The sequence below is a fragment of the Pseudophryne corroboree genome, chromosome 8, assembly GCF_028390025.1.
Source record: "Pseudophryne corroboree isolate aPseCor3 chromosome 8, aPseCor3.hap2, whole genome shotgun sequence".
Classification (NCBI taxonomy): domain Eukaryota; kingdom Metazoa; phylum Chordata; class Amphibia; order Anura; family Myobatrachidae; genus Pseudophryne; species Pseudophryne corroboree.
Genome location: NC_086451.1, coordinates 78,319,079 through 78,335,550, shown reverse-complemented (window position 1 = coordinate 78,335,550; position 16,472 = coordinate 78,319,079). Strand labels below are relative to the sequence as shown.

The 16,472-nt window shown below is 42.1% G+C and overlaps 1 protein-coding gene across 1 annotated transcript; it reads left to right on the top strand.

Moving 5' to 3' along the window:
* The first annotated feature begins 262 nt into the window (after nucleotides 1-262).
* On the top strand, nucleotides 263-16,215 carry PRDM12 (PR/SET domain 12). The gene is made up of 5 exons (XM_063936712.1): nucleotides 263-972; nucleotides 3,217-3,407; nucleotides 6,199-6,354; nucleotides 10,336-10,447; nucleotides 14,108-16,215. The coding sequence occupies exons 1-5, from the start codon at nucleotides 750-752 to the stop codon at nucleotides 14,491-14,493; spliced, it is 1,068 nt and encodes a 355-aa protein (XP_063792782.1). The 5' UTR covers nucleotides 263-749; the 3' UTR covers nucleotides 14,494-16,215.
* The last annotated feature ends 257 nt before the right edge of the window (nucleotides 16,216-16,472 follow it).

Here is a 16,472-nt window from a genome sequence, read left to right as displayed (position 1 = left end):
GAAGAGAAAGTCTTATTCCAACGAGAAATCGGGATTTTTGACTGCACGTTCTACAGATGTAGCATAAGAAGATTTTAATGGTTTGTGGAAAATTAGCGCATAATTGCCAATTATCCACTAACGACTAGTGTCTTTATACTATAGCTGTAAAGTCATTCATTTACATCTTTACCCTCTGCAGGCTAATATTCCGTTTATATTCTATGGGATGAACCCTTCTCCATCAGGACCAGGACCTGAACCAGCTCCTCTATTGGGTTTGGTGTTGGCAGTCTACAGAATGCACGGTTTTGGTCTTGGAGCAGGTGCCTTAGGGTAGACCTCACATCTCCACTGGTGGGTTAATGGTGGGATGTGAGGCTGTCTCCCCTCCTCCCACCCCTTCTTCCCTCTGCTCTCTCTTTATCTTGCTGTCTCCCAGAGGGAGGGCGCTCTCTGAAGGTTCGGCTTTTTTTTTTTTTCGTCCTCCTTTTGAACAAGTCTATCTTACAACGTCAGGGAGGTCATTAATAACCAATTAGGAGGGTCATTCGGGCCCATATAAAGAGGGTAGGGCTTTAACAAGGAGGAATCTGGCAAGTCTGCTCTTTGGAAGAGGCAGAGTCTGCTCCAGGGGTCCACTACTGCACTCCTCAGTCCTCAGGCAGATTGGTGAGAGCTCAGGAGTGTCTAGCGGTACCTGCACACCCTGGGTAGCACCTGCAGCCAGGTGAACACTGTGCCAACCTACCAGAAGTCTCGCCAGACCCATGATGGGCTCAGTTCTTCCCGCAGAAGCCCTGGTGCTGAAGAGTGGCTTGAAGCAGCCAGGACTGTCCCTGGCTGAGATGATCACCTCAGATATCCTTCACAGCTTCCTTTATGGTCGCTGGAGGAACGTCCTGGGGGAGCAGTTGTTTGAAGAGAAGAATAATCACAGCAGTCCCAAAACTGCCTTCACAGCAGAGGTCCTGGCGCAGTCCTTTTCTGGAGGTGAGTAGACATGGGGGCTCCATCATCCTCACACTATGCATGGACAGCCAACTGTCCCCTTGTGGCCATCTCACTTTTAATTTACGCGCTGTCTTAGAGCACAGACTCTACATCTGTGGCAGAACTACAAGCTTCAGCACGCCTAGGACTTGTCGTTATACATCAACCGCAGAATCCACAGGTCACTTAAAACTTCTCAGACACCTTCACTCACTAGCCGCTGCGATCGCTGAGGTTTGTTGTGTGTTAGAAATTGTTTCCAATTGTAATTTGCATTTCTCTGAACCTATAGGAGCTGGGTAGAAATTAAGTTGAAGTTAGGAACCTTTTTAACTATTCATGAGGCTTTGGGCTGTCAGCACCTCACCTAACCCGGGGTACCCTTTGTTTTCCTTACCCATCCAAGCTCCAGCTTTACCAAGCTGCCCTGAAATCTCTCCTTATTTTTTATTATATTATTCTCTCACAAATCCCTCCTGACTTTCCCAAATCCAATCCCCCCTCCTGGTTACCTTCCCCTCTCTCTCTCTCTCTCTCTCTGTCTCTTTCTCTCTGCTTTTCCCCGGCTCTCCTCACAGTTTAGCAGGGCGTGTAATAATGTCAGACTGCTGGAAGAAAAGGTTTTAAATTCATTTAGTTAACTTGGGTTTGACCTGAGAAAAGTTCTCACTTAAACTAACTTAAAAAGAGGGAAAAGAAAGAAGGTCCCCTTTCTTTAAGATGTCTCAAGTCCTTATTCCTCATTCATCAATCTTTGCACAATATACCTCCCTTATGCTGGCATCCGTGAAGAAGGCATTATCGCTTCCTTTATCACTTATGTTCCTTTCTTAATTTACCATGAACGCTAATTCCATTAGCATTCAGATTATGTCAACCATCTAATCTCCCCATTTTGTTCCTGAAATTCCTCCAGCTTTATAGCACGTCCTCACTACATGATGCACAAATGTATAGCTACACTATTCATACAGACTAATGAATTTAGAATTAGTCATTTCTTTCTACTTGAGTTTAATGAATGCCTATCACTTTAACAGTGTGACAAATCGCTGGACGGATAGATGTGGGGACACTATTTAACCTCTGTCTAGAGAACAAATACCCTGAAATCTGTTTTCTATGGCAGGTACCGTGTTAAATAAAATAATAACAATTGAGAAAAAAAAACCTCCAGGCTCGGAGGATAAATTTAAACAGAGTTTCTCAGAAGTTTTACAATTGCGCAGAATTCACTGACTTTTATGTGCGCATATGCGATTGCGAAAATTGAAAAAAACAAAAGAACAAAAACAAAACTGACCACTTTAGGTATTTTTAAATGCCCGTATGAATAGATTTGTTGTTGATTGTATAACATGCTAATATCTGTATTTTACTTTATTTTATTACAAATTTTTTTTAAAGCTATTTTATTGTTTATTTAGGAAAAGGAAAAATTAGTTTAAAAAGTTTCCAGTATTTGTATTATAACGTGTATCTTAATATTTCGTTCTTGCGGTATATGCATATTTCAATTGCAAAATAAACTAAAAATATATAAATGGATTGTTTCAATTATGTATGCGGGTAATTGCATATTTTATTTAGTTTCACATTTTGATACTCAATTTAAATTGTATATTTAGATTTTTTTTCTTTAATGCAAAACATACATTTAGGCATTTAGTCTAGTGCGTTGTGAATAATTGAGGATATGATTTCTACCGCAGATACTACTAAATCATACATAATCATACATCCCTTTGGATGTCTCTAAGCCTAATCATATATAATCATACTGGCTGGTGAATGGGTGACCTGATACTTGGTGCCTACAGGTGTTCTCTTACAGGTGGTAGAGCTGAGGTTGGTTGGGTTGGGTACTGACCCAGTGTCAGAAACATGTTCTGAATGGGAACCTCAGGTATAGCCAAGCCCGAGTTATCGCACCTTGCGTATTGAAGAGTGCGCTTTTAGTGCGACGGTCAATATGCGCTTCTACAGGTGCGCTTGCAAATAGCTGCCATTTTAACTTTTCTGTTAGTTTACAAGTCAAATACGCGTGCTGTTTTTGTTCTAATCAGATGTAATATGTGATGTACTTTGAAGACAACCAATAGGTTTGCAAGTCCACTCTTACTATGGTGACAACCACCGTCCAGTAATTGGTTTCTACTTCTTTCCATACCAGAGAGGAGAAGTTACAGGTGTTCCCAGCTTGTACAAATGTATCCCTCTGACCATGTCCATTTTCCTCTGCAGAGGTCCAGAAGCTGTCCAGCCTGGTCCTACCATCAGAAGTGATCATTGCCCAGAGTTCCATACCGGGAGAGGGACTAGGCATCTTCTCCAAGACTTGGATTAAAGCCGGAACTGAGATGGGACCGTTTACTGGTAGAGTCATCTCGCCCGAGCATGTGGACCTGTGTAAGAACAACAACCTGATGTGGGAGGTGAGGACACAAAAGGATGGCACTTACTGCCACGATTTCAGTGGATCCAATACCAGCAGCCACAGTAGTAATAGGTTGTCACACTGCACCCTGGATAGTGGACACGGCTTAGTTAGTATACTGTATATAGGACTGTGATTCCAGGTGCAAATATCCAACCCTTATCTGTCACATGTAAGAGCTCAGATAGACTAAAGGATTAGTTCCCTCAGGGGAGATGCTAATTGAATGAGATTAACTTGATACAGTAGTCATGAATAAACTGAAGGTGAAGATTAATTACATTTAATTGACACTATATCACTGACGTCTCACATAATCCATTTTCTATGATGTCAGGGATACTGAGTTAAAGGGACCCTTTGGCTGTCTCTAAACCCAACCTCATCTCAATTCTTGAGGCCTCCTGTACTAAGATCAGTAATGGGGGCAGGTAAAGCCTTTGTGCAGGATAGTTGTGCCTTAAGAGAAACTTCCCATCTTATCAGCAGACAGAAGAGAGCATAGCTGATAAGATCAGTCCTTCATCAGCTGAGCTCACACTTTGGATATTCTTTCTCAGCCCACCTCCAAGCTATTACTTGCAGAGATTTCCTGCAGACCCCCTCATATCGTTAATGCTATAATTCTATTAGGGCGGGTGAGGACACCACCTTTCATAAATTAGCTTATCACAGTGAAGCTTTAATGTCCCTTTAAACAATAATCAATTTCAATCACCTTTTATAACAATTATCTAATTTCGCATGCTATTCAGCAGTATTTATATGCGTGTCAATTCGGGAAACAAAACCATACATCTGGTGTTACACAATTATTTTAAACAAAGATTTCTAAGAACAAACTTTCGTTGTTGCAATATTGTTAAAGCGCTTTGTGTATAAAATATAAGCAGATTTACATAGTTCATTTTCTGTTGTATTGGGTTTCATTGATGGCCATTAGTAGTATTTTGTATTACACGTTCCGTTCTGTTTCACCAAAACATGGCAGAACATATAGTGGACAAAAAGTAAACCTTATTTGGGATGTATGATTATAAAACCTCACCTGGCATGTATGGTTATCATACTGTACCTCACCTGGCAAGTATGGTTATCATACCTCACCTGGAATGTATGGTTATCATGCTGTACCTCACCTGGCAACAGAGGTATAGCTAGGCGCCATGGTGCCCAAAGCAAGGGTATGTTTTGGCGCCCCCCTCCCCTGTACTGAATTGGGGGCCTAGCCAACATGTGGTGGCATGTTACATTTGAAAAGAAACTACTCAAAATCCTAAATTGGTGACGGCCGGTTCTAGACCATGTGGAGCTCTGGGCGAAAATTACCTTTGGGTGCCCCCCCATGTTTAAATTAGGGTCTGTACATACCAAAGGCTTACAACAACATATAGGGGCATGGCAGTATGGACAGTGTAATAGTTAGCATTACTGCCTCACAACACCATAAAGAAGATGTGCGGCTGTCAATGTCTCCTGCTGTCATCTCTGGCCTGCCCTGTTCTCTACCTAGTCTCCGAGTCAGTGTGCTTCTCCTCCTCCTGCTCTGTGGCTGCCAGTACAGTGGCCCACGGGAATGTGAGTGGCGGCTAGCAGCGCGCCCTCTAAATTTTTCGGGTGCCCGGAGCTCGCGCTCCACCAGGGCCGCCCTCGCTACACCCATGCCTGGCAAGTATGGTTATCATACCTCACCTGGGATGTATGATTATCATACCTCTCCTGGCATGTATTGTTCTCACACCTCACCTGGGATGGATGGTTCTCATGCTACACCTGGAATGGATGGTTACCATGCCTCACTTGGAATGAATGGTTCTCATGCCTCACCTGGAATGTATAGGTCATCATATCTCACCTGGTATGTATTGTTATCATGCCTCACCTGGGATGGCTGGTTATCATACCTCACCTGGGATGTATAGGTGATCATGCCTTACTTGGGATGGTTACCATGCCTCACATGGAATGGATGGTTGCCTTGCCTCACCTGGTATGTATAGGTTATCATACCTCACCTGGTATGTATTGTTATCATACCTTACCTGGGATGGATGGGTATCATACCTCACCTGGAATGTATGTTTATAATACCTCACCTGGGGTGTATGGTTCTAAGCATTACCTGGGATGTATGGTTCTCCGACATTACTTGGGATGTATGGTTATCAGATCACAGGTTACCTGGGATGTATGAAAATCATACCGTACCTGTAAAGTTTGGTTATCAGACCTCACCTAGGATGTATGGTTATACCTGGGATGTATGGTTCTCAGATATTACATGGGATGGATGGTTATCAGACTTTAGCTGGGATGGATGGTTATCAGATCACAGGTTACCTGGGATGTATGGTAATCATATCTTACCTGGGAAGGTTGGTTATCAGACCTTACCTAGGATGTACGGTTATCATACTTTACCAGGGACATATGGTTCTCAGATATTACATGGGATGGATGGTTATCAGACTTTACCTGGGATGGATGGGTATCCAACACAATACAGTAGGTTAAATAGTTTACCTTAATTTCCACCCATATATGTAAATTCTAAGCATGTTGCACGTATCCAATCTGGCTTTTATTAGTTATACTACCATCAGATGATATATGATTCATCTCCTAAAACATAATAAAGCTGTTAAATAAAGATCGTAATGCTTGGGCGATATATTGGTTTGGGATGTAAAACAACTATTGTGTTTCTTCTTTGCAAAATGACATGGTGATGATGGGGTCATAATCAGTGCCAGCTGCACGTTCTAACACTAGCCTCTATATTCCCATAGGTATTTAATGAGGATGGCACTGTGCGCTATTTTATCGATGCCAGCCAGGAAGACCATCGTAGCTGGATGACTTATATTAAGTGTGCCCGGAATGAGCAGGAGCAGAACCTGGAGGTGGTGCAGATTGGGAACAGTATCTTCTACAAGGCCATTGAGGTGAGACGCTGTTATGTAACCGAGCTATAAACACAGTCATATATCATTTAGCAGACAGACATCTAGGAGCTGTAAGTCTTCCTTCAGCGTCCCTGTAACATCATTGCGCTATCAAGAGGTAACCAACCTGAACAGTCACAGCAGGTGCCAACAGGTGCCAGCCTGTGTGGTGTGTCCTGACATACAGACAAAATAATCTGCATCAATGAGGAAGAAATCTAGTTATTGCTCTTGTACGTATGTATTTTTTTTTATCCTTACCATATAGCTAGATAACTTTATAATTTAAATAAAAAAAGAGAATGTCCCTAAAGCACCAACATAAATGAACAATTATATGGTATCGACGATTGAAACAACTATAAACTGATCAAATACAGCGACACGGAACGTGTCCCGGCACCAGGTTAACACCCGTTCTACATTGTCCCTAAAAAATACGACGCCCATTGCAACTGCCCTTCCTGCCTAACCCCTGGCCACACAGGGGTTCCATCTAGAACTTACGGTGACTCCGCTGTTTTCAAGCACGGTTATCCTTTCATTCCGAGCAGCCTTGAGCAGCGGTAATGGCTCTCTTGTACTTTAACGTTAACGATGTGAGCAGTTTCCAGGTACAACAATAGGATCCCAGTGTTCTCATCATGTAGCAGGAAAAGGTTACTTTCTTTTCTAATAGAAAAAAAATCAATTTGGCGTCTAACAAATGGAAGGGTACAATGCGTGCCCTGCGAGCTAAGCGATGTTGATAAATGTCCTCTTCAGCTCAGAATGGATTTGAGTGTTGCGTTGTCTATAAACATCAGTTAGCTAATAAAAGGCTCCCTACTACCCAACCATTTCTGGATTTTCTATTGACATGCCATGTCATTTTTTTGTCCTCTTTATTAATGTTTTTTTTCAGTTATTTATTTATTTACTTGGTTAGAGGGGACATCTGCAATTCCTGGCTCTATATATCACTTAACCCCCCCCCCATCCTCTTCACAGCACACACAAAGGAGCAAATTGGGATCACAGACGCAGGAGATCCCATGTCTCCCACATCCCCATGCTAGGATCCTCTATGTTTGGCTCAAGGTCACCCCTGTGCTGCATTGTTCCATAGGCAATACAAGACACGTCGGCACCCGACAATATGAACTTCTCATTCATCGCCTACTGTATTTCCCTTGTTTATTTGTTTCATGAAAGCATGTTAATATATGCTCCCATTCAGATAGGTGTCCTTGGTAACCAAGGAACTGACGATAGGGAGTGAAAGGAGACACCAGGTTTTACATGAAAGAATCAGAACATTTCAGAGGTGACCTGATCGATCGATCGGTCTGTCTGTCTGTCTGTCTATCTATCTATCTATCTATCTATCTATCTATCTATCTATCTATCTATCTATCTATCTATCTATCTATCTATCTATCTAATCTATCTACACCATAGGTTCTCAAACTCGGTCCTCAGGACCCCACACAGTGCATGTTTTGCAGGTCTCCTCACAGAATCACAAGTGAAATAATTAGCTCCACCTGTGGACCTTTTAAAATGTGTCAGTGAGTAATTAATACACCTGTGCACCTGCTGGGTTACCTGCAAAACATGCACTGTGTGGGGTCCTGAGGACCGAGTTTGAGAACCACTGATCTACACACACTGAGATAGATTGATAGATTAGATTGATTGATTGATTGATACATTTGTAGTAATCACTTTTCTGACGTCACAATAGGAATATTACTTTGATACTTCTACCTCTTTCTTTTCAAGAGACAGATAGCTAAGCTTACTTGACCCTGCTTCATAGGAACACGCTGTTTAATACGTCTCAGCAGAGTTGCAGCTTTGGTTACAGATTAGTTTATACCGTATAATGGGGGTCATTCCGAGTTGTTCGCTCGCAAGCTGTTTTTAGCAGCTTTGCACACGCTAAGCCGCCGCCTACTGGGAGTGAATCTTAGCATAGTAAAATTGCGAACGAAAGATTCGCAATATTGCGATTACACAAGTCTTAGCAGTTTCAGAGTAGCTCCAGACTTACTCGGCATCTGCGATCAGTTCAGTGCTTGTCGTTCCTGGTTTGACGTCACAAACACACCCAGCGTTCGCCCAGACACTCCTCCGTTTCTCCAGCCACTCCCGCGTTTTTCCCAGAAACTGTAGCGTTTTTTCACACACACCCATAAAACGGCCAGTTTCCGCCCAGAAACACCCACTTCCTGTCAATCACATTACGATCGCCTGAACGATGAAAAAGCCGTGAGTAAAATTCCTAACTGCATAGCAAATGTACTTGGCGCAGTCGCAGTGCGAACATTGCGCATGCGCACTAAGCGGAAAATCGCTGCGATGCGAAGAAATTTACAGAGCGAACAACTCGGAATGACCCCCAATACTTTTTCCCATAGATGTCCAACATACAGCAACGAATGTTTATGATTACAAACTCTGCAGGCTAAGCGCAGCACGAACGCATGTGCGTACGGGTCCATTTATAGGAATTCATTTTTTGGGAGCGTTGGCATCAGGGAATGTTCCTAGCCTGTTGTACATACAATAGCACTTCCAAATACCTTTAAACCTAGTGTAGTTAGGAAGTATTTCTGGGTTCATACAGACAGCTGGATCAGTAAAAGCACAGTGATGTATGCATTATTTGGAGTCTGGGTTCATGGCATGCATGTGATATCCTGGCATGTGGTGATACTGCCATAAAAGGAATCAAGACACAAAAATAAGATAATATACAAAAATACAGAAGGCGGTGACATATATCTTTATTTTTAATTGTTTTGGTAACAGCTGCAATATTTGCATAAACAGTCAATATCCAAGTGAACAGATTAACATAATACATTTGTCATCTCGCTACAACCCCCCCCCCCCCAAAAAAAAAAAAACAAGAATCCCCCCCCCCCCCAATAAAATAAAAGTGGCTTATTCAAACTAAAGACTTATATCCGGTTATTATAATTATATTTCTGTTATGTATAAGAATATTATGTTATGTTTAAGAATATTCATAATATAAGCAATGAGCAACCATTTCTCTTTAGTTGGGGAGCTTGAGTAATACATAAGGAGACATATGGGCCTTATTCAGGTTTGTTAGCAAACCAATAAAGCATGCAACTGGGCATGTTGCAGTGCAGGGGGGGCAGATGTAACATGTGCAGAGAGAGTTAGATTTGGGTGGGGTGTGTTCAAACTTAAATCTAAATTGCAGTGTAAAAATGAAGCAGCCAGTATTTGCCTTGCACAGAGAGAATATAGCCCACCCAAATCTAACTCTCTGCACATGTTATATCTGCCCCACCTGTAGTGCACATGGTTTTGCCCAATTGCTTGTTTTTTTGTTTGCTAACCTGAATAACCCCCATAGATCACAAGTCATCTGTGATTCTGTTCATACACTTGAGATAACTGTTTAAAAGTAGATAAAGGTAATGTGATTGTGTAAGGACAACCTAGGCCTGTTGAAGTTGATTGTATTCTTAAAATGCCGTAGAGCGGGATGTTGTTTCTGATTATTAAACTTTGCATGCAGGGATGCACCAAACCCATATTAGGTCTGGCCCAAACTGAATCCAACTTCTAAGTTGCATACATTAAATAGCTATGATGACATTAACGCTAACTTCTGGAAGTGGGAGTATCTTGCATAATAAAATCAGGATTTGGTTGGCCGAATGCTAAACACTGATAAACATCCTTAATATTTGTTCAGACCTGCAATTTGTAGCATCCATAATTCATAGCCAGATCATCCATTATGCAATCTTCCATTATTAGGCTTCCATCCAGGTCCCTAATTGCCCTAAAACATGTTTATGTTGTTGTATTTTGGCAAACAGTGATGGGTAGGGGGCTCGAAACCAGTATTTTCCCTAAGGCCACATGGCATCTTGATCTGGCTCTGAAATAATAACCAAAACGGCAGTACTGCTGAACACCTTAGGATAATGAATTTGTCTCATTTTTCCACAGACGATTCCACCAGACCAGGAACTTTTGGTGTGGTATGGGAACTCGCAGAACAGTTTCCTTGGTATTCCCGGTGTGCCCGGAATGGAGGAGGAACAGAAAAAGATCAAACATGGTGAGTGCCAGGTTTACTAGAAGATCTGACCTGACAAATACGTACATTTTCATATTAGCCGACATTTAATTTTTTTTTAGATAGGCCTAGACTGATTGTTGCACCCTAAACTCTTATGAATGGTAGTACAGTGCAGCAAGAGTGTGCGTACATCATTGTAACATGGTGATGCGTAAAAAAACGAAAACAGTTATAGAACATCACTTATAGGGATCAATCCTATTAGGTGCGAGTTTGTTTCATGAAACTCGCATACACACCGCTAATGTGTGCACCCGAGAAATGCGAGATCTAATCTGATTTGCCAATTTGCGGTAGTTGTGGTGAGGTGGCACAACCTGAGAGAAGCACATGGAAAAGTGGGGAAACCATCCTGAACCCCAATCAGTGACAGCTGAGGGAGCAGGACCAAACATAAAGCTGTTAGGGGCCATGATGAAAGTACTGAAGGATTATAAAAGGTGCACTTTTTATTAATGGTTGAATAATGATAGCCAGCAAATGATTTTCATCCAATTAAAGTCTTTCCAGCATTTAGGGGTACAGAAAAATTTCTATACATTAATTCACATTGTTTTTATAGAAGTTTGTAAAAAGTTTGAATAAATACTTTTACCTTCCATCTGCAAGTTCTAAAATCCATCTCACATCGATACACCTCCACGTACCTGTCCCGCATCATTTACACCTCCATGTACCTGTCCCGCATCAGCTACACCTCCACGTACCTGTCCCGCATCATTTACACCATCGCGTACCTGTTCCTCATCATTTATACCTCCACATACCTGTTCCACTTAATTTGCACATCCACGTACCTGTCCCACATCATTTACACCTCCATGTACCTGTCCCGCATCATTTACACCTCCACGTACCTGTCCCGCATCATTTACACCATCGCGTACCTGTCCTGCATCATTTACACCTCCACGTACCTGTCCCGCATCATTTACACCTCCACGTACCTGTCCCGCATCATTTACACCTCCATGTACCTGTCCCGCATCATTTACACCTCCACGTACCTGTCCCGCATCATTTACACCATCGCGTACCTGTCCTGCATCATTTACACCTCCACGTACCTGTCCCGCATCATTTACACCTCCATGTTCCTGTCCCGCATCATTTACACCTCCACGTACCTGTCCCGCGTCATTTACACCATCGCGTACCTGTCCTGCATCATTTACACCTCCACGTACCTGTCCCGCATCATTTACACCTCCACGTACCTGTCCCGCATCAGCTACACCTCCACGTACGTGTCCCGCATCAGCTACACCTCCACGTACCTGTCCCGCATCATTTACACCATCGCGTACCTGTCCCTCATCATTTACACCTCCACATACCTGTTCCACTTAATTTGCACATCCACGTACCTGTCCCACATCATTAACACCTCCATGTACTTGTTATGCATCATTTACACCCTCATTTACACACTCATGTACCTGTCCCGCATAATTTACACCTCCACTTACCTGTCCTGTATCATTTACGCCTTCACGTACCTGTCCCATATCTACCTGTCCCGCATCATTTACACCTCCACTTACCTGTCTCGCATCTACCTGTCCCGCATCATTTACACCTTCACGTACCTGTCTGGCATCTATCTGTCCGGCATCATTTACACCTCCATGTACCGGTCCTGCATCATTTACACCTTCACGTACCTGTCCTACATCATTTACACCTTCACGTACCTGTCCTGCATCAGTTACACCTCCACGTACCTGTCCCGCGTCGTTTACACCCTCATTTCCAAACTCACGTACCTGTCCCGCATCATTTACACCCTCATTTCCAAACACACGTACCTGTCCCGCATCATTTACACCTCCATGTACCTGTCCCGCATCATTTACACCTCCACGTACCTGTCCCGCATCATTTACACCATCGCGTACCTGTCCTGCATCATTTACACCTCCACGTACCTGTCCCGCATCATTTACACCTCCATGTACCTGTCCCGCATCATTTACACCTCCACGTACCTGTCCTGCATCATTTACACCATTGCGTACCTGTCCTGCATCATTTACACCTCCATGTACCTGTCTCGCATCATTTACACCTCCACGTACCTGTCCCGCATCAGCTACACCTCCACGTACCTGTCCCGCATCAGCTACACCTCCACGTACCTGTCCCGCATCCTTTACACCATCGCGTACCTGTCTCTCATCATTTACACCTCCACATACTTGTTCCACTTAATTTGCACATCCACGTACCTGTCCCACATCATTAACACCTCCATGTACTTGTTATGCATCATTTACACCCTCATTTACACACTCATGTACCTGTCCCGCATAATTTACACCTTCACTTACCTGTCCTGTATCATTTACGCCTTCACGTACCTGTCCCATGTCTACCTGTCATCAGTTACACCTCCACGTACCTGTCCCGCGTCGTTTACACCCTCATTTCCAAACTCACGTACCTGGCTCGCATCGTTTACACCCTCATTTCCAAACACACGTACCTGTCCCGCATCATTTACACCTTCACGTACTTGTCCCGCATCATTTACACCTTCATGAACCTGTCCCGCATCATTTACACCCTCATTTACACACTCACATACCTGTCCCGCATCATTTACACCTCCACGTACCTGTACTGCATCATTTACACCTTCATTTACAAACTCACGTACCTGTCCTGCATCATTTACACCTCCACGTACCTGTCCCGCATCATTTACACCTTCAAGAACCTGTCCCGCATCATTTACACCCTCATTTACACACTCACATACCTGTCCCGCATCATTTACACCTCCACGTACCTGTCCTGCATCATTTACACCCTCATTTACAAACTCACGTACCTGTCCTGCATCATTTACACCTCCACGTACCTGTCCCGCATCATTTACACCTTCATGTGTGCCAAAATGTTTACCTTATAATAAAGCTTTTCCCTACCTCAGGGGAAGTGCGCACAAAACATGAATTTAATCTAGAAAAGGAATGGTATCCTTTATTGCACGGATTTTTACTTTGCGGACCCATATTATAAGGCACAGTATTATTTATTTATTAACAGTTTCTTATATAGCGCAGCATATTCCGTTGCGCTTTACAATTAGAACAACAGTAATAGAACAAAACTGGGTAAAAACAGACAGACAGAGGTAGGAAGGCCCTGCTCGCAAGCTTACAATCTACAGTATCGGGGTTACCGTATGCACGGCCAATGCATGCACTATACACATGGCATCTCTTGCATTGCACATCACTGTAACGGTCAGCACAAGTGATAGAGCATCACAGTACAGAGTGAGGTTGTATTACCCAGGGGTTTATAGAGGAAGTGTGATTCTATAACTACTATGAATAGAAAACTGGCCAGCAGTGAATGTATAATACTCTCTTTATATTTATTTCATAGTTAGAACTGGTTAAAATGGGATAGAACTAGAAGACATCATTTTGGATGCAATTACTGTTTTGTTTAACAAATTTTACTTTTTTCTTCCTTTTTTTAAAACATTTTGATAGAATATATATGAAATATCAGACAGTGTTCTAATAATCTATAAAGCAAGAATATATTATTATATTTTATCTTCAGTGATATATTTGTAAGAGCATTGCTTAAATCAAGATACTAAACAATATATGTTTTTCGTAGATGAGTTTGGCGGCTTAGACGTTTCTGGACCAGTACTTTCCGGTCGCATGCGCTGCGTAATTTGCCACCGTGGTTTTAACTCCCGCAGCAACTTGCGCTCCCACATGAGGATCCACACACTGGACAAGCCCTTTGTATGCCGTTTTTGCAATCGTCGGTTCAGCCAGTCTTCCACCCTCCGCAACCACGTTCGACTGCACACCGGGGAGCGCCCATACAAATGCCAGGTCTGCCAAAGTGCCTACTCCCAGCTGGCCGGCCTTCGAGCCCACCAGAAAAGTGCAAGGCACCGTCCACCCAACAACTCCATGCAGGCTCATTCTCCCACACTGCCTGTGCCACACCCAGCCTCTTTGGCGCACCACATCCCTACTATGGTGTTGTGAAGAATGGCTGCTATTGACAGAGCTCAACTGACAGACACTTTATGCGTTGGGCCTTGGACTGAGGTGGCTCTCTGACTTTTTATTTTTGTAGTTCGAATCTACTCCTACCTATGCTCTGCAGCTTTTTTACACTCTACCTACCAAACTGATAGCGAAATAAGACATTTTACTGAGTAGATGAACCTAACTGCTAAGTGAAATAATGGAATTTTTGCAACTGGTTACCTGGCTAGACAGTCTATCCATCAGATAAATGTGCGAAGACTGCATTGCTCCCCCTAGGGGCAGAACAGTCTTAGTACAATAAAGTATACCAGATGCCTATATATGATAAAGGCAGCCATTTTGAGTGACAAACCAATATTAATGAGACAGCAACTGATCAAACTACAATGAGCCAGTAACAACGCTGAGGTATCAGGCACATTGTGGCTCATGCTTTAGTGACATCGCTGGTTCCAAGCAAATTTATAGCCAGCATTCTCATGAATTGGTACATGACACATAATGGCTGCCACCAGTGTGTGTATGTTATGGGGACACTTAATATAGACAATGAGTACCTCAGGCACTAACCCAATAAAAACAATGCAGTGTATTTAAATACACTGCAAAGTTTTTTTTTATTATGGAAGCACCTGAGGTACCCATTGTCTATATAATCTTCTACTGAGGGAAGGTGGATCCCCACAACCATCACTGCAGCCTTCTCACCTATATATAAAAACACAAAGCGTCCAGCACAGCCCTCATCCAAAGTATTGGGACACTTAACACTTCTTTAACTGGCACGGCCTCCATGTATTTGATCTGTAGAAGTCTATGCTACCCTCATCTTATTCACAAACATCAGTCACATTGATGGCTTATAGAATATGTGACCAAGTGAGGTGCCATTGAAAAATTTGCTTTGTTAGCCATAGTAATGTGTAAGTCCACAGTTAATTACTTGCTCACTTACATGAAAACAGCTTTAATGATTCTGTAGAACTGTATATGCCAGCCAGGAACTCTGGTAGCTGTTGAATCACATCTTCCAAAATCCCAGTTCTGACAGAGAACAAAAATGTGGGTGGTATAAATGCAATGTAGTAGAGGTGTGAAAAGCTGCAAGCTTCCACTCCGTCCTGCAGACAAGTTTATTTTGACAAGACTGGCAGCCATTTTGTTTCAACACAGTGGATGTTCCCTGAGGCAGGATATACATTATCTACACCACTAATGCATAGTCAGTGATCTAAGCCCTTCAAAGCTAAATATCCTCTTTCCATATCTCTGCCAATTGTATGGATAAAACTGTACTCCAGTTACTGTTTCCTGCTACATATGGCAAGGTATTTTGTATAAAGGAGTATATAAATATCTAAATAAATAGCTATATATATATATATATATATATATATATATACATATATATATATGTATATACATACACACACATATATATATATATATATATATATATATACACAGTTTACATACACATATCTATACATAAAAAAATAAATAAAATATAAATATATATATATATATATCACCTCTAAAGTATATATAGCATTTAAACAAGACAGTGTTCGAATGACAATAAATACAAAACAATCCCCACTATTAAGTCACTTTATATGTGTAAATACTGAATGTAAAATCTTTGATAATATTCCCTGACATCATATGTATAATACTTGTAAGTAATTTGTACTTCTCTGTAATTATCATATATTCCGAATAAAAAAAGGAACTTTATTTTGTGAAAGTTTATTACTGTGTAATTAAATAAATATTGGTATTCTGCAAGGTGGTTTGAAAGAAATGTACCTGCTGGTAAGTGATGAGACACAGATCACAAAGAGATGCCTCTGTGGCCTAGATACAGTGCAGGCAGCCATTTTCTGCGCTGACTTCAAAGTCATGATAAAGCAGCAGCTTAGTACTTCACTAGGGACTAAAATCCACTGATTATATATATATATATATATATA